At 42.7% G+C, this 26,888-nt stretch overlaps 1 protein-coding gene across 1 annotated transcript in view; it reads left to right on the top strand.

The window, feature by feature from the left end:
- Window positions 1-26,888, top strand: part of LOC308313427 (CSC1-like protein 2) — a gene marked incomplete at its 3' end in the record, with an annotated part of 74,314 nt that overhangs the window by 6,312 nt on the left and 41,114 nt on the right. Inside the window, exons 2-4 of the mRNA XM_080760524.1 lie at window positions 19,001-19,237; window positions 20,285-20,364; window positions 25,621-25,659. Coding sequence (XP_080616650.1) covers window positions 19,076-19,237; window positions 20,285-20,364; window positions 25,621-25,659 — 281 coding nt within the window. The 5' untranslated portion in view covers window positions 19,001-19,075. The remainder of the gene's footprint in view (window positions 1-19,000; window positions 19,238-20,284; window positions 20,365-25,620; window positions 25,660-26,888) is intronic.

Here is a 26,888-nt window from a genome sequence, read left to right as displayed (position 1 = left end):
AACTCCGAGGTCAGGCCTATTATAAATGGCTCTTAAACATTTTAATTTCAAGGAACCTCCATAACTCAGAGAGTGGACCCGCAAATATTTGGTTTCAACAATTATTGTGTACTCTCTCTGAGTTACAAGTGTCCATTTAGAAGAACCCCCCAAAAAGTCCCTGGACCCCACTTTGAGAACCGCTGACTGAACCCACTAAATGACACACTGTGTACACATGTGGCGATCGGTAGTCTGGATCGATCAATATGCAAGTTATGGCCGGGTATTGGAATCTGTAACTTTTATTGGTATATCTCTCTACTACAGTACTGATCGGTAGCAGGTGACTTAATTCTGACACAGTCACATTGTTTGTTTTTCTCCAGCTTGTCTTACACTCTGACTGCTGAGGGTGTTATTCAGTTAATGTTGTTTAGACAGATGCAGCAGTAGATGTTTAACCTGGTATCCTGGTGACTTTTTAGCACCTCATTGCTTCTCTTTGCACCCATTTGTGACCGCTCCCAGTTGATTTCAACCACAAGTCGGCAGTAATGAAATTTCACAATAGTCCAAACTTTTTGTTTGTTTGTGGTGGTTTTCGTTTTTGGAAACAGTTGGAATGTTAAAGAATGTTTTTATTCCATCAGAAAGTCGTTTTAGTGTCATTAAGTCGTTTATAGTCGATTATACGTTGCAAAAATGTCTCTATAATTACAAATTATTTTGCGTATTTTGGGGCAAACAAGCAAAGTTCTTTGTTTATCAATGCCAACTAGAAATACAGCTTCCCTGCTAAAGTATGCAAATTCCGCTAACTGGCTAACAGAAATGGAAATAGCAGAGAAAGATCAAAGTATTAACAACCGTATTTTGTAAAAAAGTGTGTTTATTTTCGGTCCTCCTATAAAGCTAATTCATGCTAATGTTCCTGCTAGGGGCACTGTCCTGTCATTTGTTTACTAGGTTCAATGCCATCTGTAAGTCGCTCTTGGATGACTATAGAGTATGTTAAAATCAGTGGTTCTTCAAAGTGGGGTCCGGGGAGGGGGGGAGGGGGTGTTAGTTGTAGCATTAAACTGTTTTTAAACCACTTGAATCCGATATGCATCCGCTATTTTATAATAGCAGATCTACAAGCTATACAAGCTAAATTCTTTAACCCATTTTGAGCCGCGGGAAACCATTTTTGGTGGTTACACATATACATTATGTTATAATTTAGCTATTGAAAAAATAGCAGATCTACAAGCTCATAGCGCGCCACTCGAACTTGTAGGTCTGCTATTTTTGGAAAAATCGTACAAATGTGCCTTTTCAGAAAATGGTCATGATTTAGAAAACTTTTTTTTATTTATTTTTAATTTCGACGTCAGGCCTAAAGACACAGCGACACAAATCTTGTATGGGGGTCCCCCTGGCACATAATATGTTCAGATGGTGGTCCGTGGACTAATTAATATGACTGTGGGGGCCCTTGACATGAAACAAGTGTGAACCAGCTGTGCTAAATGATTAAATTGTTACATTGTTGTAATTGATTGAGTGCATGCACTTTAGGGACCATGGTTTGAAAGCTGTAATTAAGCCCCCGAGAACTTTATTTACTGTCTCTGTCATTGAGGCTGTGAGATAGAATGTGAAGTTATCTCCTAAAAAAAAACATATATATATATATATATATGGTTTGTTAGATAAGATAATTTTTAGTGATATCCGTTTTGTTAAATTAAGTGTTAAATAATATTTATATTATAATATGCATTATCATTGCTGTCGACCAAGAGTTTGTCGAAAAACACATTTTCATCTGGGGATACCAATTTCATACAATCGGCAGAGAGAACTTGCACAGCAGGATAAGTGAAAATTGAAGTGACGAAAGAAACACACAAATCAATGCGCTATGCAGATCTTTGCATGAGGGGCTCTCTCTCTCTCTTGATTGGATGAAATATGTAACCCACTTGAAAATGTACTGAACAAACACTATAGCGGTCACTTCTGTCGCAATACAGAGCTTGAAGTTTTGAACCTTAAAAAAAAAAAAAATTCTTCTTGTTTTTATTCCCCAAACATTCACTTACACTACCTTTTTTAAAGCTGCTGTTGAGCTGTGTGACGGTGTCAGTTGTCTGACCTGATAAGTCCTCATGACTGACTGGCGGCTGTGTGTGTGTGTGTGTGTGTGTGTGTGTGTGTGTGTGTGTGTGTGTTTGAGACTGATACGACCTCTGACACACACACACATGCACCACAACTCGGAACATTCTTTATCAACGGGAAACAGAGCGAGTCAACAACAAACAACATGTCATGTACACGCTACAGAAGTAGTAGTTATTATATAAGTTATATGTTTGTTAAAGTGAAAATTGTCATTTTAACTGTCCAGTCGATTATAAAAAAGGTAAATTTTTTTCGATATGATCTTCCAACTGTCATATATTATATTCACGATAGCCATGCTATACATAAATGTGTTGTATAACCGCATGACCACTTCTTAATGCTATTTGACTATTTTTAGTTGCTCATATCTGTCGGTGTCTCCCCCCCTTTTAATCGCCAGCTCCTGCATTACAAACGGGAGGGGCGAGGAAACCCCCCCCCCCCCTGCACTCACAGGCAGTGTTGAGCAGAAATTGACTATAGTGACGTCACGTGCTACCTGTATCATACCGTGACTTTTTCCAGTAATATAATGAATTACAAGTTCAATGACTGTACTTTAAAGTTTTCAATAAAAATATTACAGTTACACATTCCCCAAAGTAACTAGAATGTTTACGAGCCCTCAGCCCTTGGTGGAATCATGGGTTTGAGCCATATTTTGTGTGATTAGCGTCAACAGCGCGTTGTCATCGTTTTTTGTAGAATAATCTGCGTTGCAGTGACCGAGAGAGGCGTTACGACAAGACCTCAGGCAGCACAGCACAGTGCAGTTCAGGACAGCCTTAACTCCACCTCCCTTCCTTAGGCAAGGAATAAGAGTTACCTTGTTTAACTCATTCTGACCTGAGATCAGATTCATACGAGGTTTCCCACTGGACACACACTGGTCTGATTAACCCATTCTGACCTGAGATCAGATTAAAAAAATGTCAGTCGTTCTTCGATTTTTCAAAAAATAGCAGACCTACAAGCTCGTAGCGCGCCACTCGGTGGCGCGCTATGAGCTTGTAGATCTGCTATTTTTCAATAGCTAAAGCATAACATGATGCTAACACCAATGGGTTCCCTTTCAGAATGGGTTAAACTCCATACATACTGTATGAATATGAATGAGACTGTTCAACCCCAATTCCATTGTCATGCCACGGCAGCTTTCGGCCTTATGTATGTGGTTAGACTTGATTGCGTGCTTGCTGTCGCACACCGAATATAGCTGATCTACAAAAGCTACAATCCTATACATCAGCTGCGCAATCCATTCCATTTGAGGAAGCTTTTGTTTATCAGCAAATGTATAGGCAGCTGAAGAAGACGGTCCATCTAAAAAATGATTTCGGCAGCTCAAGTTCATCAACGTGTATAGCCAGTATTGCCTATTGCTTGTCTAGATTCTAGAAGAGATAGCTTTACAAATGATTTGTTTAACTTTTTTCCTGGGCTGGGCATTGTAAGTTGAATACAATTCTCATGCCAGAAACCTACTTTGAATTGAATGCACAGTAAAAGTGTGTAACTATTTAAGATGCTGTAATGACCACATAGCTACCAGCAAAATGTAACGATACATAGTATTACTATATTATTAATAAAAATAACTCGTACGTATAGAGCTAATGATTTCACTTTTTCCAGCATTTGTCTGGTTTCCAGGTTTTTGTGTGACTGACAGACAGACAGACATATGTGAGGATCTATTTCTATGTGCATAATTATTTCATATTGACTGACTGTGTGTTATTGGGGGCACGATGCGTATCTTCAATAGCCGCTCTGATATTGGATCAGAAATGTGATGGGCCGTGATATGACACGCTTTGGCAGTCAATGTGTTTTAACCCATTCCGACCTGAGATCAGATTCATACGAGGTTTCCACTGGACACACACTGGTCTGATTAACCCATTCTGACCTGAGATCAGATTCTAAAAATGTCAGTCGTTCTTCGATTTTTCAAAAATAGCAGACCTACAAGCTTGTAGCGCGCCACTTGGTGGCGCGCTATGAGCTTGTAGATCTGCTATTTTTCAATAGCTAAAGCATAACATGATTCCAACACCAAAATGGGTTCCCGTTCAGAATGGGTTAAATGTCCGAACACCATACATCCATTTTTAGACTCCGTTAACTGTAGTCGAATTTCACCGTTCTCAATGTTTGAGAATGGGCCTGTGAAATCTATCTTTGACGTCTGAATTATTCTTTTTACAAACAAAAGGTCTTAAAGATGACTCATGACTTTTATAGGAACCCAAAATATGTCGATAATCTTGTAACAGTATAGTTGTCTTTTAGAGGATCTGTGTTTTATGTGTTGTAATGAAACACTGATGCTTCCCATAAGCCCTATAACCACACCAGCTTGCAACTCCTTTGCAAATTGCAACCAATTTCCCCAACTGGTGTCAGCTGGTGTGGTTTGGGCCTTATGTTCAGACTGCAACTATAATTATCTTTATAGTAAAACAAAAACGGCACCTAGGTTGTACGCGTGTTGTGCAGTTATAGGTCATAGTTTTAACAGTATAGGGTAAGTGATATTCAAGTTATAAACACATTCCTATAGTGTATACTATAGCTCTATGTCGTAAGTTAGCGCTACTGTGCTAGCAACCATTGCTGTAGTGTTTGTTCAGTGTCCGACTCCCTGTCTCTCCAGCTCTTTAGTAACAGCATAGACAATGTTTTTTTTTATTCAATCAGGAGAGTGAACATACAGGATAAACAAGTGAAAATGTTTGATTTATTAAAGAGCTGCAGACATTGTTACTGAAACTAACACATAGTTTTGTTTCAACCACTACCTATAATTAAAGTCAGTACATGGTGTGTACTTTAAGTTCCATACTTGAAGACAGAACAAGATGTGTACTTATACTACTTTCCACTATAGTTCAAGTCAGTATAGGGTTGTTGTTTGATGTGTTGTTGCATTGTGTGTGTTAATAATAATTGAACCTATTTCATCCCACGGGGGAAATTCAGTGTTCAGCTGAGTGCGTCTGTCTCTATAGGGAGCACTGTGGGCAGCTAGGGGTTAACCAGCACCATTGGTATTGTGGGGGAACACTGGAAAGCTTTCCCCACAATAACGGAATGGAAAATACACTAGTATAGAGCCCTGAGGGACTCCGGTCAACCATAGGGGGTTAGTGTGTTGCTCAGGAACACCTTGACACATTGCCGGGGGCTCGAATAGCTGGGGCCTGCCTGTGTCTAAACCACAGCTATGCGATTATGGGGTGTTTTAGACCTATTATTTAAACCTATTATGCCAATAGTACAATATAATAGTGTCCAAGTTGCTCCTTTACACCTGACAGGGGAGGAGTTTCCCTGGTTGGACGTATAGCGCGTGGAGGGAACACGTTATTCCAACCAGTTCCTTTCCCCCTCCATCAGGCGCCCCCGGCTGGCCAGGGGGATGATATGGATATAATACTGATGCCCTGCCCAATGCACAGACAGGCCTAAAGTAATTACCCTATGTTACGGCCTATGTTGACCATCTCAGTGGCCTTGTGGTTAGAGTGTCCGCCCTGAGACTGGGAGGATGGGGTTCGATCCCCGGCCGGGTCATACCAAAGACTGTAAAAATGGGACCCAGTGCCCTCCCTGCTTGACACTCAGCATCAAGGGTTGGATTGGGGGTGTAAGTCCCTGCGATATACTAGCGTCATGTCCAGGGGGTGTACTTGTACATCAAGCTGCCTCACGCTACAGAAACAGGAGATAGGCTCCTGTCCCCTATGGGCCTCATGGCTACAGAAACAGGAGATAGGCTCCTGCCCCTATGGGCCTCATGGCTACAGAAACAGGAGATAGGCTCCTGCCCCCTATGGGCCTCATGGCTACAGAAACAGGAGATAGGCTCCTGTCCCTATGGGCCTCATGGCTACAGAAACAGGAGATAGGCTCCTGTCCCTATGGGCCTCATGGCTACAGAAACAGGAGATAGGCTCCTGCCCCCTATGGGCCTCATGGCCCGGCAAGGCTTACTTACTTACTTACCCTATGTTGACCAATCGTCATCATTATGATGACCGTCATGCCCTGTGGAAGCCACTTTCTCTTTCTCATGTGGAATGTGTTTCACGTCTGGGTCAGTTTACATGACGGGTTCTTTTGGATTACCGTACATTATACGTAACGTGGTTATAACTACTAACTCACCCACTGAAAACATGCGGTAACATAATGGCGTTACTGAATGGGGAAAATGTAAAGGGTTTACGGCACGAGTTATCGATGTCACTCGCACTATACTACCGTACCGGTGTGTTCGATTTCAGCCTACAGTACACCGAGTCTCCATCTTCACCAATTAGCAAACCCTCGAGTGTAATATTGCAAGTATATAACAAGTATTTTCAATCTGTCCTAATGAAAACTGATATACTCATGGCATAATTATACTGTATCAGGGGGAAAGATTTACATATTGTGTACCGTTAATAATATGACATAAGGTGCTATATTATACAGATTATTTATATGTTGTGATGTACTGTATGTGATGCTATAGGTTCACGGTTTACCTGCGATCCTAGATTCCTGAGGCAGCTCTCTCGGTAATCTCTGCGTTTGATTCATTGTGTTTATTTATTTAGCGTTAATGTCCTGGTGTTGGCATCATGTTATGCTTTTAGCTATTGAGAAATAGCAGATCTACAAGCTCATAGCGCGCCGCCGAGTGGCGCGCCACGAGCTCGTAGGTCTGCTATTTTTGAAAAATCGAAGAGCGACTGACATTTTTCGAATCTGATCTCAGGTCAGATTCTAGAGGTTGGTGGTGGTGGTTTCAGGGAACCTGTTGGTTGCAGGGTCTGACACCATGGTGTTTGTTTTGGACCTATCCTTGCACTATACCCATTCAATGTTTCCAAGCTTATTGGATATATGGTGAATTAAGTCAGCTGGTATATATTTTTTCCCCTTCATGATTTGTCACAACTCGAGTTGGCTTTGTCCGCCGTGTATTTAAACGTCTTTAAATAAATAATACTGTCTGAAAAGTCTCTGAGGAAAATTAACGGGGATTTTTTTTTCTTCCGGGTCTCTCGAGTTCCGGGGCGGGACTTCTAGTCTCCGTCTTCTAGTTCCGACGCTCTTCTAGTCAATTGTATACTTGTGTGGTGTTTTGCCGTGCGTGTCGCGTCGCGTTGCGTTGCCTTGGGTTGTTGTGTTATGTGTGCTATGTGTGTATGGTGGTTACTGGTTACAGTCTTTGTCCTCTGATGACTCATGGGTTTCCTCTGCACGCTGTCAAATCAACACTGATCCCAGTACAGTGAAACTGTACGCACGCACACGCACAGAAGAGGCGAGGGAAAGAGATGAGAGAGGGGGGGGGGGGGTGATAGAAAGATGAGAAAGACAAAAGGAGACGGAGAGACAGAGGAAGGGATCAAGGACACAGGAAAGGGTGGAGAGAGAGAGAGAGAGATGACAAGGCAGTATATAGGAGATGGAAAAGGAAACAGATGGACAGACGGAATGATGGTCATGACAGAGAGAGAGAGAGAGAGAGAGGAAGATAACACTGTTCTCAGCAAATGTGTGTATGTTTTGTAATGTATAGCCTATATATCATGTAATATGCACGCTTCTTCTCTGTTTGCCCTTTGCAATATATTTTAACCCATTCTGAACGGGAACCCGTTTTGGTGTTATAGCATCATGTCATGCTTTAGTTATTGAAAAATAGAAGATCTACAAGCTCGTAGCGCGCCACTTAGGTCTGGCTATTTTTGAAAAATCGAAGAGCGACTGACTGTAGAAGACTTTTTTTTTAAAATCTGATCTCAGGTCAGAATGGAAAACTGTCGGGATGTATAGAAGACATTTTTAGAATCTGATCTCAGGTCAGAATGGAAAACTGTCAGGATGTATAAAGACATTTTTAGAATCTGATCTCAGGTCAGCATGGGTTAAGTGACATCCTGGAGCATGGTGACCTGGGCCCGTCTGTTCTCTTGCGTCGTTCATTTCAAGGACGGACGGACGCTCTGAATCAGGGGCTCCCAAACGTCACAGCTCTCTAGAGGGAAAAGATACAATGTGGTGTCTTTATTGTGAATTATAACCGCTCTCTGGGGGGGAAACTGTCGCGGAAAATAGCCGATCTACGCTTGTAGATCAGCTATACTTTCAGCGAAGATATTTAATTTTAAGTGGTTAACCGACTTAACCACTTGAAGGACAACTTTAGTTTTTTTTTTTTTCAACCAAGGTTCATGTTTTAGGTTGTTATTAGAGAAAGTAAAAGAGGAGTGTTGATTTTTGTTCATTTGCTGCTTTCTTTCGTTTTAAGGATTTTAGCTGTTTTTGACAGGGGGGGGGGGGGGGGTGGCATTTTGAGCATGGGGCTAAATATGTATTTTATATATTTACAACGTTTTATAGCGATTTCTTTTTTTGTATTATTTACTATACTCCTACTAGACCCCAAGACATTACATCTGGCCACAAAAGATCAGCATCTACTGAATGTGAAGGTAGCCTACTGGCCGATTCCGATTCCGGTGAGCCACCCCGCCGTCCGAAACGGTTGAGAAATTACAGAGTTACCGTGCGGGGTGGGGGTCCCTCTACTGTACCCTCTACTGTACTGTACTGTCACTGTACTGTAGGCTACTGTACTGGCACACCCGAAATCACCATATATACGGTTAATATGTGCGTGTGTGTGTGTTTGTGTGCGTGTGTGCTCAGACGCACCCACCCACCCACACACACACACACATAGCTCCGTAAGGAGTGGTTGCACCACTAAAAAAAAAACAACTAAAGTTGTCCTTTAACCCTGCATTCTGACCGGGAACCCATTTTGGTGTTAGCATCATGTTATGCTTTAGCTATTGAATAGCAGATCTACAAGCTCATAGCGCGCCACCGAGTGGCGCGCTACGAGCTTGTAGGTCTGCTATTTTTAGAAAAATCGAAGAACGACTGACATTTTTTAGAATCTGATCTCAGGTCAGAATGGGTTAATCATGACCAGTGTGTGTCCAGTGGAAACCTCGTATGAATCTGATCTCAGGTCAGAATGGGTTAAAGGAGCCAGAAAGGATCCCAGAACCCTGGTGACAGGCATGGTGTTCAGGGCGTGTTCAACAGTGGTGAAACTAAAACTATATAGTATAGTTGATTGACTGACACTTCATTGCGTCATTGCAGCGCTGAGAAACGTTGAAACCAGTTCAACTTTACTTCGTTTTGTATAGCGTGGTGTCACGCATAAACGTACGAGAGGCCATCGTCACAGTTTGTGTCTTCTATTGGCGGTGCTAATTTCCACATTTAATTTTGTTTTTTATCATATAGTCTTGTAACCCATTTAGGCCTGACGTCAACATTCCCGTCAACATTCCCCCCCCCCCCCCGGAAGCAAAGATTTGAGTTAAAAACGTTCGCTGTAATCCTGGTCTCTGAACGAAAGGAACTGGTTGGAATAACGTGTTCCTTCCACGCGCTATACGTCCGACCAGGGAAACTCCCCCCCCCTGTCAGGTGTAAAAGGAGCAACTTGGACACTCAGGCATGAAGGAAGCATGAGTTCAAGTGCGTTGCTCTCCCCAGGTTGGCGGAGGGTGTGTATAGAGCCCCAGGATCACATTAGATAATTGACACAGGGGTGAAAAATGGGTTACAAAATCGTGGGATAAAAATTATGAGAGATTTCTTTTTTTTTTTAAACGTTCGCTGTGAAAGAATATATATATTCAAAGATTTGCGCCACATTTTCATGATTTTAGCTGACAAAATACTCTATGATTAACTAAATCTATGGTCTACACTAGTATCTATAGCTGACTAAAGTTTATTTTGGCAGGCTTTGATGGTGTACGTTGTAATTAATGCCTGATTTGTAGGACTGGCTATTTTCAGACCACAACACCCAATCTTAATTCTACTGGATCTACTCTCCACTAGCTTTTATTTTTTGACAAAATTGTCAATATAGTTTTAGTCGACTAAATTAACTGTGGCCCCTAGTGTAAGCACAGTAACACACAGTTGATCCGAGCAGTTATCGGGGCTGTTTGGGGATAGATAAGTAAACTAGTCTTGAACAAGTTTCGAGCCTTTTTTTAATACTTTTTGTATGACGCTGTGTAGTATGATCAAGTATAGGGAATTAACTTACGGGAAAATAACACAAAGTTAAAACAATTGAGATTAGGTTTCTTGCACAACAGTAACAGATTTATTTACGATTTCCCTCTGGGTAGAAAGAAGTGTCCTCTGAACTTGACCCATCCGGAACAGCAACTGAGCAGCCAAAAAAAACTGTGCCGCGCTCGCCCTGGGGAACAACTACAACTGCTCTGTTTTCACTAATAATAGGGGTTTATGTGGTTAATGAGACACTATGCAAGGGCACGGTGGCACAGTCGGTATAGTGCTGTCGCCTCACACAGCTAGAAGGTCCTGGGTTCGATTCCCGCTGGGGACCATGGGGGCGTATTCTCTCCTCCGCGTCATCCCGAAGGCGGGGGTTGGCGAAAGGGCCTTTCTGTGTTGGAGTTTGCAGGTTCTCCCCGTGTCCCCTATAGGGTAGGTATACCCTCACAAAAAACATGCAGTAATCCTGGTCTCTATACTGCCTCCCCCTGGCCAGCCAGGGGCGCCTGATGGAGGGGAAAGGAAAGTATGTCAATGCGACATAACTGATTATATTTAGTCTCTCCGTGCCTCTTCTACTGAGACATTTAGATCCTGTGTCTATAGGTGAGACATGATGACCTTTGACGCCATCCTGTTTTTGGTTTGACACAGATCTAAAATTAGAGGAGAGCGCAGGGTTCAAATCCGAGATAGAAGAAGAAGGGTTAGGGTTTCTGAAGTGTCCCACATAGCCTCAATAATACTCACTATAAGCTGACGACAGGTTGGAAATGGTTGAAGTGGTCCTTTAAGTATACAGTGTATTTATGGGCTGTTCGGTAATGATGCAATGTTTGTTTACAAATCATCAATGGCAACTTATATGTATGAGACAGTCTACTGAAATGTCATGATAGTGAGTGACAGCCCCTACTGGTGCGAGAGGCCACACACACGCACACACACACACACACACACACACGCACACGCACACGCACACACGCACACACGCACACGCACACGCGCACACGCACGCGCACACACACAGACAGGACTTGCATGGACTCCACACAGTGCTAACGGCACAGCAATAGCTATAGGTCACTCAGTGGTTCTCAAACTTTTCAAGCCGCGGCGACCCTGACAAAAGCCACCCTGACAAGTTCAACTTGTAATTGTAAGACTTGAGACATTAACTACACTCGTACCAGCAGTGTCGTATCGGTGAATCCTGTCATGTCATGCTTTAGCTATTGAAAAATAGCAGATCTACAAGCTCATAGCGCGCCACCGAGTGGCGCGCTACGAGCTTGTAGGTCTGCTATTTTTTGAAAAATCAAAGAGCGACTGACATAGAAGACATTTTTTAGAATCTGATCTCAGGTCAGAATGGAAAACTGTCAGGATGTAGAAGACATGTTTAGAATCTGATCTCAGGTCAGAATGGGTTAACACCTACACTAAGGTCACACACATGACAATGGGTTTGATTGATATGCATCTATAGGCTCATTCCTGTGTTAAAACCTCTTGAGCAACGGGGCTGTCCACCTCATGAGCAGCTCTCAGCGGGTCAATGGAGACCCAATCCGGTCTCCCCTGGGGTTTAAGTAAGAGGTTCTTTTTTTAAAGATATTTTATTGCGGCTTACGCCTTTTTATTGGTTTTTTTGAAGGGACAGACAGACAGTCAGTAGGCTGACAGGAAACGGTAGAGAGATGGGGGGGGGGAAGACATGCAGTAAAGGCCGTGTCGGGCTTCGGGAGTCGAACCCGCGGCCACACTGCGACTGGATTACCAGTCGGGGTGCCCAGACGGTTACGCCACCTGGGCAGCTGCTGCTACCTTTTATTAAACAGATCTTGTTCATCTATACTATAAAAATAGTCCTGACCATGAAATGCTGCTATTTGTCCAAAAGTGACAATTGCAATTGCTATACTATTTATACGTTCCCCATTTTCAACTGTCTTTATTATATCGTGACACTTGCTTTGACAATGTAAACGTATGTTGTTTTTCTCATGCCAATTAAGCTCCTTTGAATTGATACAGCATTTTGTAAACGGAGCCATAATGTCACATTGTGTTGTTGTTGTATATACATGTTGTACGGGGTATATAAAGCTTTTTTGAAACAAATAGCAGCGATTATTTTGCAGTCACTTTGTAGGCTATTATACAGTAGCAGCATTTTCTTCTCAAAACCTCCGATTTACGATGTGTTTAAAGTAGTGATGCACCGAATATTCGGCCGCAGAAAATATTCGGCAGAAAATGGCTAAAAAATGCATTTTCGGCCTATTCGGTTTCGGCCCCGAATAGGCAGAAAATATATCACCGAATAGTGTATGGAATTAATGTCTTCAAAAGAGCTGAATACATGTTTTATGGACCCATAATAGTGATTAATATTTTAATAAGTTAAGTGTTTGCCATATAACCATTTATTTTGCCATAAATCAGGTAGCTTTAAGGTACGGCCGTGACAGCAATGGTATAGGAAAAAAGATGTATGATATTAATCATATTCGGATATTCGGTATTCGGTTTTCGGGCCAACTGTTTCCTATATTCGTTTTCGGGCCAAGAATTTCCCTTTCGGTGAATCCCTAGTTTAAAGGTAACGGCTCTGCAGTATAGGTCTAGTGGTAATCAATGCATGTGTGACGCGTGTGCTCCTGTCTGTCTGTCCGTCCGTTCGTCACGCAATATTTCAACAGAGTAATTGTAATAGTCGGTCAGGCGGTCGGTCACGCTGTATCTCCACGGAATAACTTCAATAATAAACTACAATGTATATCCGTTGGAATGCCTTTAAGGTTCTCCTTTTCCCCATAATCTCCTGAAAAGTATAAGCGTGTCTGTTGGAGACGATACGAGGTCTCCACTCGGACAGCGCGCTGCGCACAGCGGTGCAAGCACGTATATAAATATACCGTATCCCAGCCAGCAGCCAAAAAATCAAAGCACTTCATTAGATGGGGGAAAAAAGGCTTTTAACTCCATTCTGACCTGAGATCAGATTCATACGAGGTTTCCCACTGGACACACACTGGGTCTGATGGACCCATTCTGACCTGAGATCAGATTAAAAAAAAATGTCAGTCGTTCTTCGATAAAAAAAAAAAAATAGCAGACCTACAATCTCGGCGTGCTATGAGCTTGTAGATCTGCTATTTTTCAATAGCTAAAGCATAACATGACGCCAACACCAAAATGGGTTCCCGTTCAGAATGGGTTAACATACATGTAGCATTCACAATCTTTGTAACCGATATACTTCCGACTGTCGCACTCGTGAAATGCGAGGTCGGGTTGGGGATTGCCTCGTCATAGGATCGGAATGCACTATACGTGTGCTGTCATTTCAAAAGCGACGGCACATTCCGGCAATCGCTAATGACGTGACACACACATAGCTTGATCACTGGAACCTGAGTCGTGGAAGACAATGTATATACATGCATGCATAGAATAATATGCAGACGTGTATAGATACTGTACAAGGGCACCTGCTCTAGACCGCAAGGATATATCTGTGATGTGAATTCCTGCTCAGTCATGATATGATACTGAATGGAATGCTATTGATTTGTGTCAATGTAATGTAATTTAACCCATTCTGAACGGGAACCCATTTTGGTGTTAGCATCATGTCATGCTTTAGCTATTGAAAAATAGCAGATCTACAAGCTCACAGCGCGCCACTCGAGCTTGTACATAGGTCTGCTATTTTTGAAAAATCAAAGAACGACTGACATTTTTAGCATCTGATCTCAGGTCAGAATGGGTTAATCAGACCAGTGTGTGTCCAGTGGAAACCTCGTATGAATCTGATCTCAGGTCAGAATGGGTTAAACCACTGAAGGTTGGTTGACAAACGGAACTCACTCCGATTGTCTGTCTGTCTGTCGGTAGGAGCTTTTTTTGACGTTTTTTTTGACAGTCACTCAGGGGTATAGAGTGGCCGGGGTGCATACTTAGTTTAGACTAGTCATTGGTTAGACATGGGTTAAGGTTATAGGTTTAGGTGTGCTGCCCTGTGGGAGGTTATAGGTTTAGGTGTGCTGCCCCGTGGGAGGTTATAGGTTTATAGGGTGAGGGTTTGAGATAGGTTGTAGTTGTATATAGGACTAATGACTGGTTCAACCAATGACTAGTCTAAACAAAAACACTGTCTAAACTAAGTACTGCACCCAGAGTGGTCGCTTAATTGGCAAACTGAAGGTTCCCGGTTCGATCCCTGTGGGAGTTAGTGTCGAAGTGTTCTTGGGCAAAATGCTGAACCCCAAATTGCTCCCCATGAGCAAGTTGGTGCCTTGCATGGTTTCCGCCGCCATCGGTGTGTGAATGGGTGAATGAATGTAATGCACAATCTATGTAAAGCGCCGTGGATAAAAGCACTGAGATAAATGCACCATTTGCCATTTATTTGAATAATGGTACAAATGGGACATTTGAGAATGTATAGCCCCTGAGTTTGATTCTACAAATGCCCTCTGAATCAGACAATCGGTACTTTACTTCTCAGACGTTCCAGATTCTTCAAAAATGTTCAAAAATAGCAGAAGCACAAGAATAGAAATAGCTAAACGCTAAAATCTTAACATGGGGTGAAAAGACGGGGAAAGATCAGGGTGCGTGTTCTTGCATTCACTATACTTGTGAGGACCAATTGTCCTGTTGATCTTTTTGATTGATCGAATGCTTTTATTATAGTCACAACATGTAAACGGCACAGAGGTATACGTAGTAAAACATCTTAAGCTATAATAAGTAAGGGATAACGTTAAAAACAAATGTCCTGTGTGAGGCCTGTTTCCATTCTTGTCCTGTATGTACCGGCATTCAATTCATCAACGGCGCATGAAATATTAACACATTGAGTAAAGTCAACAAATGTAGTAAAGTGTGTATATGTGGAGATCCTATATCATTTCAATGGGAATATCTTTCTCCCAGGCCAGTTTTGTAAGGATGTTTTGGATGATGATGATGTCAGGGAATTCCACATTACGGTGGCAGAGTTTTGGTCTGTGTGTGTGTGTGTGTCGAGGAAAGTGTTAGTACAGTAAGTACAGTAGTTGTAATAACTGCGTTCACCGTGCAGTGTATCCAGTGTGTAGTTAATTTGGTGAAATAAACTTGAGTCTAGAGTGACCTTTGACCTATAGAGTGACCTCTGACCTACAGGCTATAGCTGCCAATGTGTTCCTGTCAATACAGCTAGCGAACAAGAGTTATACATTCATGTATAGCAGTTGAACGTAACGTAAGTACATGTTCTGCACTTTAGGAACTTTAACACATTTTGGGGGGGGGAACCCCTTTTGGTGTTTTAAACATAGTTATAATTTAGCTATTGAAGATCTACAAGCTCGTAGCGCGCCACCGAGTGGTGCGCTACGAGCTTGTATAGGTCTGCTATTTTTATTTTATTTTTATCGTGAAAATATTTATTTCAGAAAACTGGAGGATTTAGAAGATTTTTTTTTTTTTAATTTCGAGGTCAGGCCTAAAAAGTATTTTTTTTTATACCAATACTTTTGTACTTTTACTCAAGTAAACTTTGAATACCAGCCTTTTTTTGCTCGTAACAGAGTATTTCTACATTGCAGTATTGATACCTTTACTTAAGTAAAAAAAAAAAAGCTAGTTCCTTTCCCATCACTGTCTGTGATATAGCTTTTGTGACCAAAACATTGACGTATAAGAATGTTGTCTGGGTCTATAAGCTGTAGTATAGGTCAGACGGGAAATGCTTTGGTTCAGACGGGATGTTCCATTACAGTCGGGTTTAGTGTATTGCATTGTACAGTTATGTGTGCAACTGTAAATACAGCTCATTCTTTAGGGTTAGGAATTGTCGTGTAATATGAGTTTTGCTGCAACGCCCGTAGGCCTTTATTCGTCGACTTGGTTTCACCGGCTCTCAGGAATGTCATTCTTTATACCATATCCATGTTAAAAACCCATTCTGGGCGGGAACCCCTTTTGGTGTTATTGCATTATGTTATGCTTTAGCTATTGAAAAATAGCAGATCTACAAGCTCATAGCGCGCCACAGAGTGGCGCGCTACGAGCTTGTAGGTCTGGCTATTTTTGGAAAAAATCGAAGAGCGACTGACATAGAAGACATTTTTTAGAATCTGATCTCGGGTCAGAATGGAAAACTGTCAGGATGTAGAAGACATTTTTTTAGAATCTGATCTCGGGTCAGAATGGAAAACTGTCAGGATGTAGAAGACATTTTTTAGAATCTGATCTCGGGTCAGAATGGAAAACTGTCAGGATGTAGAAGACATTTTTTTAGAATCTGATCTCGGGTCAGAATGGAAAACTGTCAGGATGTAGAAGACATTTTTTATAATCTGATCTCCGGTCAGAATGTCCTCACATTCCCGTGTATGGGTGATACTACCAACTACATGTGGGGTGCAGCAGGCTAAACCACTATTGATGTATTGATTGAAGTATGTATTAACCGATTGGAGAAGTGTACAGTATACATTTCAAGTACAACTCGATTTTAAACTGTGGACGACACCATGAAGCGTTATACACTTGTTTACAATAGGGTCCACCATGTTCAATTCATCATAACATTTAGAGACGTACAAATATACACTTCTGCATAGCCAAAAACAGGAAACCATCATAGAGGTAAAACAGGTTGGTGGACGACGTTCAGAATTGTTGACTATAGAGCTGTCAACGATGAAATTGTACTTCTGCATTTTCTGTCGTTGAACTTTGGAACCGTGTGTGTGTGTGTGTGTGTGTGTGTGTGTGTGTGTGCGTGTGTGCGTGTGTGCGTGTGTGCGTGTGTGTGTGTGTGTGTGTGTGTGTGTGTGCGTGTGTGTGTGTGTGTGTGTGTGTGTGTGTGTGTGTGTGTGTGTGTGTGTGTGTGTGTGTGTGTGTGTGTGTGTGTGTGTGTGTGTGTGTGCGTGTGTGTGTGTGTGTGTGTGTGTGTGTGTGTGTGTGTGTGTGTGTGTGTGTGTGTGTGTGTGTGTGCGTGTGTGTGTGTGTGTGTGTGTGTGTCTGTCTGAGACGGTTGAGGAGTTGAAGGTTAATTGGTCACACCAGAGGATTGATGAATGTCACTACAATAATTAGCATTGGTGACACCAGCGGTGACACAGACGTGTGCGTGCGCACGTGCGTGCGTGCGTGTGTGTGTGTGCGTGCGTGCATGCGCGCAAATCTGACTGAGTTATACTTGTATTTAGTCAAGGTTTCCCAATCCTCCATCGACAGACACACATGCAGGAAATGAGCAAGCCAGCGGCGAATAGAAAAGTCCTTCAGCTTTGATGTTAACCCATTCTGAACGGGAACGCATTTTGGTGTCGGCATCATGTCGTGCTTTAGCTATTGAAAAATAGCAGATCTACAAGCTCGTAGCGCGCCACCGAGTGGCGCGCTACGAGCTTGTAGGTCTGCTATTTTTGGAAAAACCGAAGAACGACTGACATTTTTAGAATCTGATCTCAGGTCAGAATGGGTTCATCAGACCAGTGTGTGTGTGTGTCCAGTGGAAACCTCGTATGAATCTGATCTCAGGTCAGAATGGGTTAAAAGGGTGAAGTATTAGCATCGGAACACCAAAAGTACAATTACCCATTATGCAGAATGTCCCATTCTGCATTTTTAATCATTTTAATAATTAAAGCCTGAAAAAGTATATGTCGTGATCCCGAAGGCTAGTTCGGTGTTTTCTGGGGTATAGCTTTCAAAGGGGGGTCAGCAAGTTGGAAAATCTTTTAAATAAAGATACCACACCACATATACAAGCTGTTTCTGTCGGGATATGGGCCTACATTTCAATAGCGCCGGTGCATCCCTATATAGCTCTGAATGGACAAAATGATTATAGTACTTTCTTTAATACAGAATGAGATCATATTAGACATCGGTTTATATACTGTATAGGTTATCGGACAGCAATTCATTACGATCGGATATCGGTCCGAAATGTCATATCGCCCATCCATAGTACAGTACGTATAATCATGATTGTTTCTCTCCCTATAGTTGTACCAATAAAAAAAATCCATTCAATTAACCCATTGTGGGCGGGGAACCCCTTTTGGTGTTAGCATTATGTCACGCTTTAGCTATTGAAAAATAGCAATACAAGCTATACGAGCTTGTAGGTCTGCTAATTTTGAAAAACCGTGAAGATGTGCCTCAAATCTTTCAATATATATTATTACATTTTAACTCAAATCTTTGCTTGTGGAGGGTCCCTGGAAGAACATATTTTCAGATAGGTGGCGGAGGAGAATTATATATACATTTCTGGGGTCCTTGACATGAAATATTGAGCACCACTGATACAGAAACTTGAACGGTTTTTTAAAAAAACTGTCAGGATTTAGAAGACTTTTTTTTTTTTTTTTTCGACGTCGGGCCCAAATGGGTCAACCCATTTTAGGCGGAAACCCCTTTTGGTGTTAGCATTATGTTACGCTTTAGCTATTGAAAAACAGCAGATCTACAAGCTCGTAGCTACGAGCTTGTAGGTCTGGCTATTTTTCAAAAAAATCCAAGAACGACTGACACATAAAAACACAGCTTTTTCAGAAAAGCGTCAGGATTTGGAAGACAATTTTTATAGAAACTGATCCCAGGTCAGAATGGGTCAATATATCCGCATCCTTATCGCCCACCATGACTGATCCTCCCGTTGTCCTTCCTTCCTTCCTCCTTCCTCCTCCTCCTCCTCCTGCAGGTTGTTCCAGGACGCTATAAGGATGTCGTGGCACTAAGCGTGTCGTGGTGGTGGTGGTGGTGATTTTAATAAACCATGGTGATATTTGTGGGCGGGCCGTCCTGCGTGGGCAACAACTGCACCGGCAATGAGTCCAAGGACTACTGCTACTCGGCCCGCATCCGCAGCACGGTTCTCCAGGGCCTGCCCTTCGGCGGAGTGCCCACCGTGCTGGCGCTCGACTTCATGTGCTTCCTGGTAAGTCCCCTTTTCTGTCGTGGATGTAGTAGAGAGACGGTCGAACCCGCAAGTGCAGAGTATAGTAACGACAAACAAGAATAGTATTTAAGTGTTTAATTAAGCAATATTATACACGAGAGGGTGTTGTTTAACGTGATTATTGCCACGACAGTGATGCGGTATAAGGGGAACGAGACGAAGTCGAGTTCCGCAAGCATCACTGAAGTCACTACGAGCTACAAGCTCGTAGTTGTATGATAAAGGGGGAGGGGTTAGGGGAGGGGCTGATAGTGTGGTGTCACTAATATATTACTGTTTACTTCATTGGCCCGTTTGACTGTCAAGGGTTCAGCCTCCAGGAAGAAACCCTAAATACAAAGTTAACACGCCGTTGCACATAAAAACGACTCCAGGGTGTCTAATGAAGTACTGTCACCTCATAGACACATGAGAAACTGGAAAAATACAAACATTGTGGCACTCAAAATATGTTGCTAGAAGCACTATAGGGTCTCTAAATCCAGCACTCGGTTTTTCTCTCTTGTATGTATTGCCAAGTATGCCAAGACTTGACTTTTACGCGAGGAAATGTTTAATAACAGACTTTTTACTCTTTAACAGCATTTCTACATTGCAGTATTGATACTTTTGCTCCGTCACTGCGGGCTGTGGCTTACATGAAGGCTGCATTTTGTTAGGTTTGAAGGTTACGTGCTGCTGCCATCGTCGATATGGACGAGGCTAATCGATGGAATAATCCATTGTGTTTAAAAGGAACAATGGATTGACCCACCAGGGTGTGTGCGCGTGCGTGCGCGCGTGTGCGTGCGACACACGTCCATAGCACAGAATGTGATGATTTGATTGGCTGATGTATGAGGATAAGAGCGCCCCTCACTTCACAGGTATAGGACTATTAAAAAGGTCTTAAATGGTCACTTCACTACCATCTCGGGAGTTAAAAGTCAGTACCCCCCAAAAAAATCATGTCTCTCCTGTGTGTGTGTGTGTGTGTGTGTGTGTGTGTGTGCGTGTGCGTGTGTGTGTGTGCGTGCGTGTGTGCAGGTACTTCTTTTCGTGTTCTCCATCCTGCGGAAGGTGGCGTGGGACTACGGTCGCCTGGCACTGGTCACCGATGCCGACAGGTAGGAGGAGCCTAACACACACACACACACACACGCACACACACACACACACACACACACACACACACACGCACACACGCTGTGTCTCGTTGGACAATTGTTGTCGTTTTGAAGTTCGGTGTACGTTATTCTTCAAACCATTCAAGGTCCATCCTGGATACACACATACTGCTTTCTGTCGCTAATGTCATTTATGTATGTTTGACTTGCTCCTTTCTATTTCTATTGATTATTGTATTGCTATCTATCTTCATATCATTTCATGTTTGGTTTTTGGTGTTGTTTTTCCCCAGGAGGGTCAGTGAGGACTCGGCTTGTGGTTGGCTGAGACGGGGGTGTGTGTGTGTGGGGGGGGGGGGGGGGGGGGGGGGAGAACTTCACCCAGTTGATGGCTGCTCAGGTGGCTTTGATGAGAGCAAGTTTATAGTTTAGTTTATTTAGGAATTAGGATCCCCATTAGCTGTTACACCTGGCAACAGCTATTCTTCCGGGGGTCCTCACACAGAATAATATACATATACAAAGAAAGAGAGCGAAATTTTAAATAAAAACAACATTACAGATATCACAAAATAAAAGGGGGAAAAAAAAGAAATACATTAAAGCATAAGCATACGGTTAGTGCGTTCACTCTAGATTACATGAACTGGTTTATTGACATATAAACACTAAACAGAATTACAATCAAAGAGGGGGAGGGGCACCCTAGGCTTGCTTTCTGAGGAAAGAACCCTCGAGGAAGTTGCATAATGAATAAATTGGGGAGAAAAAGGGTTGAAAAGAAAAGAGTTGCCATTCGGGACCAGTCTAGGAGGTTAAACATTAAAATACTATACTTGGTACGTTGGCACGATATTATGAAAACATGCCGTATGCCATAACAGTGTGGAATATCGCAGGATGATACAGTATGACTCATGATGAGTTAATATTGAGTTTGAATATCTTTGTGTCTTTTAATAGGCTTCCTGCTAAAATAGAACCCAGCCAATGAATAGCTTAATAGGAAGAAGAAAGACTGAAACTGAAACTCAAAGAATATATATTCAAAGATTTTTCACGATTTTTCAAAAATAGCCAGACCTACAAGCTCGTAGCGCGCCACTCGGTGGCGCGCTATGAGCTTGTAGGTCTGCTATTTTTCAATAGCTAAAGCATAGCATAATGCTAACACCAAAAGGGGTTCCCCGGCCCAAAATGGGTTAAACCATTTTTGTTCTAATCTAAACAAAAACATAATTTATACCTGGTTAAAGGGAGGCTCAGGCTGAATAGGACAGAATATAATGTATAGCCTATAGGTTCATCGCTTGATTGGTAAATCTGTCAACACCTGTGACAAACACGTTTGTCCTCCTACCTGGATTGTTCAAAGTAATACAAACCGGAATAACAACTTCGCTCCTGCAATATGTACAGTATGTTGCGCATGCTGATACATTTTCTATAATAATAGACAATATTGTGCAGCCCTACTACATGGTGAAACAAACATGGTAACTGTAAATGTTTGATTATATTGTGCAGTGCCTCCCACTGCCCAGTCAATTCCAAGATGGCTTCTCTACCCACTCAGCTCAGGCTCAGCTATGTTTATTTATTGTTATTGTCTCCACCAAACTTTGCACACACACACACACACACACACACACACACACACACACACACACACACACACACTCCCTGGATGCCAATGATGAACCTCTGCCCCACATTTTCCAGAACGGCCTGTTATAGCGTCACCAGGAGGCCGACTTTTGTAAAACATTTCTTCTTTCCTACTAGGCTGGGGAATATATCCCAGCCTTTTCACATTGGCCTGTTATACCACCATATACACCAACAGGTGGATTTTTGCAAGACACATTCTTTAGAACAAAATGCCTCAAATCATCGAATTGCCATCAAAAGGCGTATAAGAACAAATGGCACCATTTTCACACTGGCCTATTATAGCGCCACCAGGAGGCCACAGCCTGACCTGCCCTGGTGGAGACTCTGTGCCCACGAGGCAGGGGCACTTTTTCTAGTTGGCTTTGATTTGATATAATTTCATTTTTTTTTTTCAATAAAATGTGTCATTAGGATAATAGGGATCCAGGTGTCGGAGGCAACACAGGATTAACAGAAATTGAGGAATGACTGAATGAAATTCCCTCGTTCAGTAAGCTGACCAAAAATAAAGAAAAACATCCATGTCGTGCACGATGAATGTCAGAGGACAGTGTCAGCTCTCTCTCTCTCTCTCTCTCTCTCTCTCTCTCTCTCTCTCAGTCTCTCTCTCTCTCTCTCTCTCTCTCTCTTTCGGTCTAACAACTCAGCGAGCAGCTAGGGACATTACCCAGAATCCCACAGTTGACAGTAGGGAAGGGAACAGAGCCATGGTGACGATAGAGAGACAGACTCTCTGGTGACTGTTTTGTGTGCGTGCGTGCGTGCGTGCGTGCGTGCGTGCGTGCGTGCGTGCGTGCGTGCGTGCGTGTCCAAGGACGGGGCGGGCCGCGGGGGGTTGTTGGCTGTTTGCCTGCTGACTCAGAGAAGTCACTGCTGGCAAACCTATACAGTGGCATTAGCATATTTCGCGGCTGTATAGGGTGGAAACCTTCTAAATCCATTGCTTTCATGCATAATATATAGGCATAAGAAAAGGAGAACCTGTGTCCCACTGGATCCAATATATAGTTATCATTTAGTCACAAGCTCCATTGGTTCAATATTCACTATAGTAGCCCCAGTGAACTGAACAGAACTGACACAGAGCATCTGTCATTTTAGATTTCAGCTACGGTATGTACACTATACATATATTACATGTTGGTTCTCAAAGTGTGGCTGTACTCAAAAATGTGTGCAAATATTTTAATAATATATATTAATTTTGAACGCGAACAATTTTAACTCAAATCTTTGTCCCTGGAACTAAATATTTTTTAGATGGTGGTCGGCGGCCAAATACATATCATTTTAGGCGTCCTCGACACAAAACAATTTGAGAACAACTGATGTAATTATAGCAACATAATGTTTGTCAGGAAACTCTTTAGAAGCCAGTTTAGAACGGGCCTCAGGGTCTTATAATCTCTGTGTACACAGTGTTGAACAGAACACAGTATACTCTGACGTGTTCGTATCATATGTAGTATTTACCCAGGGATGTACTCTCACAGTTAACCGGAAGGCTCGCCCCAAAACACGCTTGCCCCGTTTTTTTTTTTTCAACCCGCACTTGCCCCCAGTGCTTCTTGTATTCTTGTCCGTTTTACTGGTTAGAAATAAGTTAGAAATATAAGGCTTAGGGGCCGTGGCTCAGCGGTCCAGGCACCTTGGCCGGTATATCGCGCCAGTTCAGTCTCTTATCCTTTTAAATACTCTATTTGCTGCTATTTTTGAAAAATTGCAGAACGACTGACATTTTTAGAATCTGATCTCAGGTCAGAATGTGTTAATCAGACCAGTGTGTGTCCAGTGGAAACCTCGTATGAATCTGATCTCAGGTCAGAATGGGTTAAGGAATTAATTGATACATATTTGGCGTGTGCGTTGACAGGGGAGTGCACGGAAGTAGCCTTCCACGAGGATGAGATACTGTACTACTGTCTGTGGCAGGGCTGCTGTCTGTCTCTCTGTCTCGTTACAGTACATGAGCAGTAGGTTGTGGTTCCATTGAGACATTTTAGACCCTGATGATGTCTGGTATATAGGACACCTACTGGTTGACGAGTAGTACTGCCTGTATATGGGTCTATTGACGCAGATATTTATTTCATTTGAAAACGCAAACCGTTTTGGGACATACGAGGTTTCCAACCCGATGGCATACCGATGATGACGCATTTAACCCATTCTGACCTGAGATCAGATTCATACGAGGTTTCCACGGGACACACACTGGTCTGATTAACCCATTCTGACCCGAGATCAGATTCTAAAAATGTCACAGTCGTTCTTCGATTTTTCAAAAATAGCAGACCTACAAGCTCGTAGCGTGCCACTCGGTGGCGCGCTATGAGCTTGTAGATCTGCTATTTTTAAATAGCTAAAGCATAACATGGTGCTTACACCAAAACGGGTTCCCGTACAGAATGGGTTAAAGTTCCACCAAGGAGGAGCGGGCGCTCATGCGCTGTGTTAATTATACATTTCATTTTGCATGGTATTTTTTAAAAGACAACGCTACAGTACTACTTATAGTGACATGACGGCCGGAAAATTACACACGTTTAAATGTATTCATCCCCACCAGGTGAGGGATTATGTTTTCACTCCTGTGAGTCTGTATGTACGTACGTAACGTAACGTCCGTCCGTCCGTCTGTCGCACACAGACAGTTGGGTTTGTGTGGTATATGACAGTCTTCATTGTGCGTGTGTGTGCGTTGGGCTGAGAAGTCGACCTCCACTGCCATAATAGCTAAATGGTGAGAGAGGTCATTTGGGAAGCAGGCTCGCCCATGTGTCCTTGAGCAAGACACTTATAAGCACCCAACTGCACCCCAAACCACCACACACCACTCCTCATCATAATAATAATAATAATATCTCAAACTTATATAGCGCTTTTCTGAGTACCCAAAGACGCTTTACATGGGGGGGCTTTACAGAGGTAACAACAAATTAAAAACGACTTTAATAGAAAAAGGAAAAATAACACTAAAAGCTAAAGAACATTAAAAGACATTTTGAAAAGGGTTAGCTATAGGGAAGGCAATTTTGAAGAGATGGGTTTTGAGGGTGGATTTGAAGGTTTGAAGGGTGGGGGGCATCTCTGAGTGCCTTATAGGGAGGGCATTCCACAGGGTTGGGGCAGCAAAGGCGAAAGCTCTGTCCCCCCCCCACGTACGGAGTTTGGTTTTGGGGACGGCGAGGAGGTTTGCATCACCACTAGACCTGAGGGAGCGAGAGGGGGCATGGCGTTTGAGGAGGTCACGCAGAGGTATGGGGGAGCCAGGTTGTTTAGTGCTTTGTAGGTGGTCAGGAGTGTTTTGAAGTGGATTCTTTAAATGACCATGACCATCTGAGCAGCCATCAAGCTGGGTGACGCTGAAACAGAATATAACGGAGCTCTCCCTTTCCCAGATAACAGCTGACACCCGATATTCGGAGGGCTATGCATTAACCAATGACATGGTTTTTTGTTTCATTTTGAACGCCCCCCTCCCCTCCCCCGCCTATATGATTTCAACCCTGTTGTCAACCCTTCTCCTTCTGTTTTCTTTGTCCTTTTGTTTTGTTTTGTTTGTTTGTGTGTTTGTGTTAGAATGAAGAACAGATTCAGCCACATGGATAATCAGGAATAGTATGTTGATGTTTAATTTCCCTGTTCTGGTCTTCTTCCTGGGGGTTGACTCCTCATTTTTCCTTTCCTCCTGTTTGTTTTCACTAACTTGCGATTTCACTCAACACTTCCTTTTTTATCTCTGTTCAGACGTTCTTTTTTGCAGGGTGTGTGTGTTGTGTGTGTTGTGTGTTGTGTGTGTGTGTGTGCGTGTGTGTGTCTGTGTGTGCCCGCCCGTGTGCGCCTGCCAATGTGTGCTGCATGTGTATGTGTGTGTATATAGGGCCATGTAATGCATGCACGCATTCAGGTGGACTCACATGTGTACATGCTAATGAGTGCACCTGTGTCTGTGTGCGTGCGTGTGCTAACATTTTCCCAGCCTGCGCAGGTGGAAGCTATCTTCTGTCATAATTGGTGAAGGTCCATTGGTTCCACGTGACATTTGATGTTTTTCTCTCTTGCTATGTTCTATCAAATCAATGTTGGCTTTTCCACTGCGTGCGTGCTACACAAGCTCAGCTCCACTTGACTTGGCTTTTTTCAATTTTCAAAAGTTTTTGTCACCTCAGTTGAGGTCCCTTAATATGCTTAAACCTTTTTTTTTTTTTTATTTACCATTTTGAAAAACATTTTTTAACCCATTTTGGGTGGGAGGACCGTGGGAACCTCTTTTGGTGTTTTAAACATTATGTTATAATTTAGCTATTGAAAAATAGCAGATCTACAAGCTCATAGTGCGCCACTGAAAGGAAAAAAATGTCTGTCAGGATTTAGAAGACTTTTTTTTTTTAATTTCGACGTCAGGCCTAAATGGGTTAAAGTAGTGAAAATAGCCGACATCTACATCGACACGTTGTGAGCTTGTATATCGGCTCTTTGAACTTGTACATAATGTAGTATAATGCCCTTTTTCTTCAGTATTCCAGTCCCACTGATCTTTGAAGCACCAGTCTACTTCACTTTTACACTTTTATTGCACCTCCATCGAGCACCTGGTTGATTTCACATCACTATATCATGGCCAAACAAACAGCCACTGTTTGCAGTGGGAAACCAAGTACGTCGAGTGGAGTGGAGTGGATCTGGTGTGCCTTCAGTGGAAAAGCCTCTCTAGGTCGTCTCTCTCTCTCTCCTGGTGTGTGTGTGTGTGTGTGTGTGTGTGTGTGTGTGTTATAACAAGCTCTCTAACCCTGCCCTGTTTGTTTTGCTTGTTTTCACATTAACATTAACACAGCCGAAGACGAGAC

The sequence above is a fragment of the Protomyctophum bolini genome, assembly GCF_963924005.1.
Source record: "Protomyctophum bolini genome assembly, chromosome: 3".
Classification (NCBI taxonomy): domain Eukaryota; kingdom Metazoa; phylum Chordata; class Actinopteri; order Myctophiformes; family Myctophidae; genus Protomyctophum; species Protomyctophum bolini.
The sequence above is the reverse complement of the archived record's forward strand: the minus strand, read 5'-3'. Positions and strand labels throughout refer to the sequence as shown.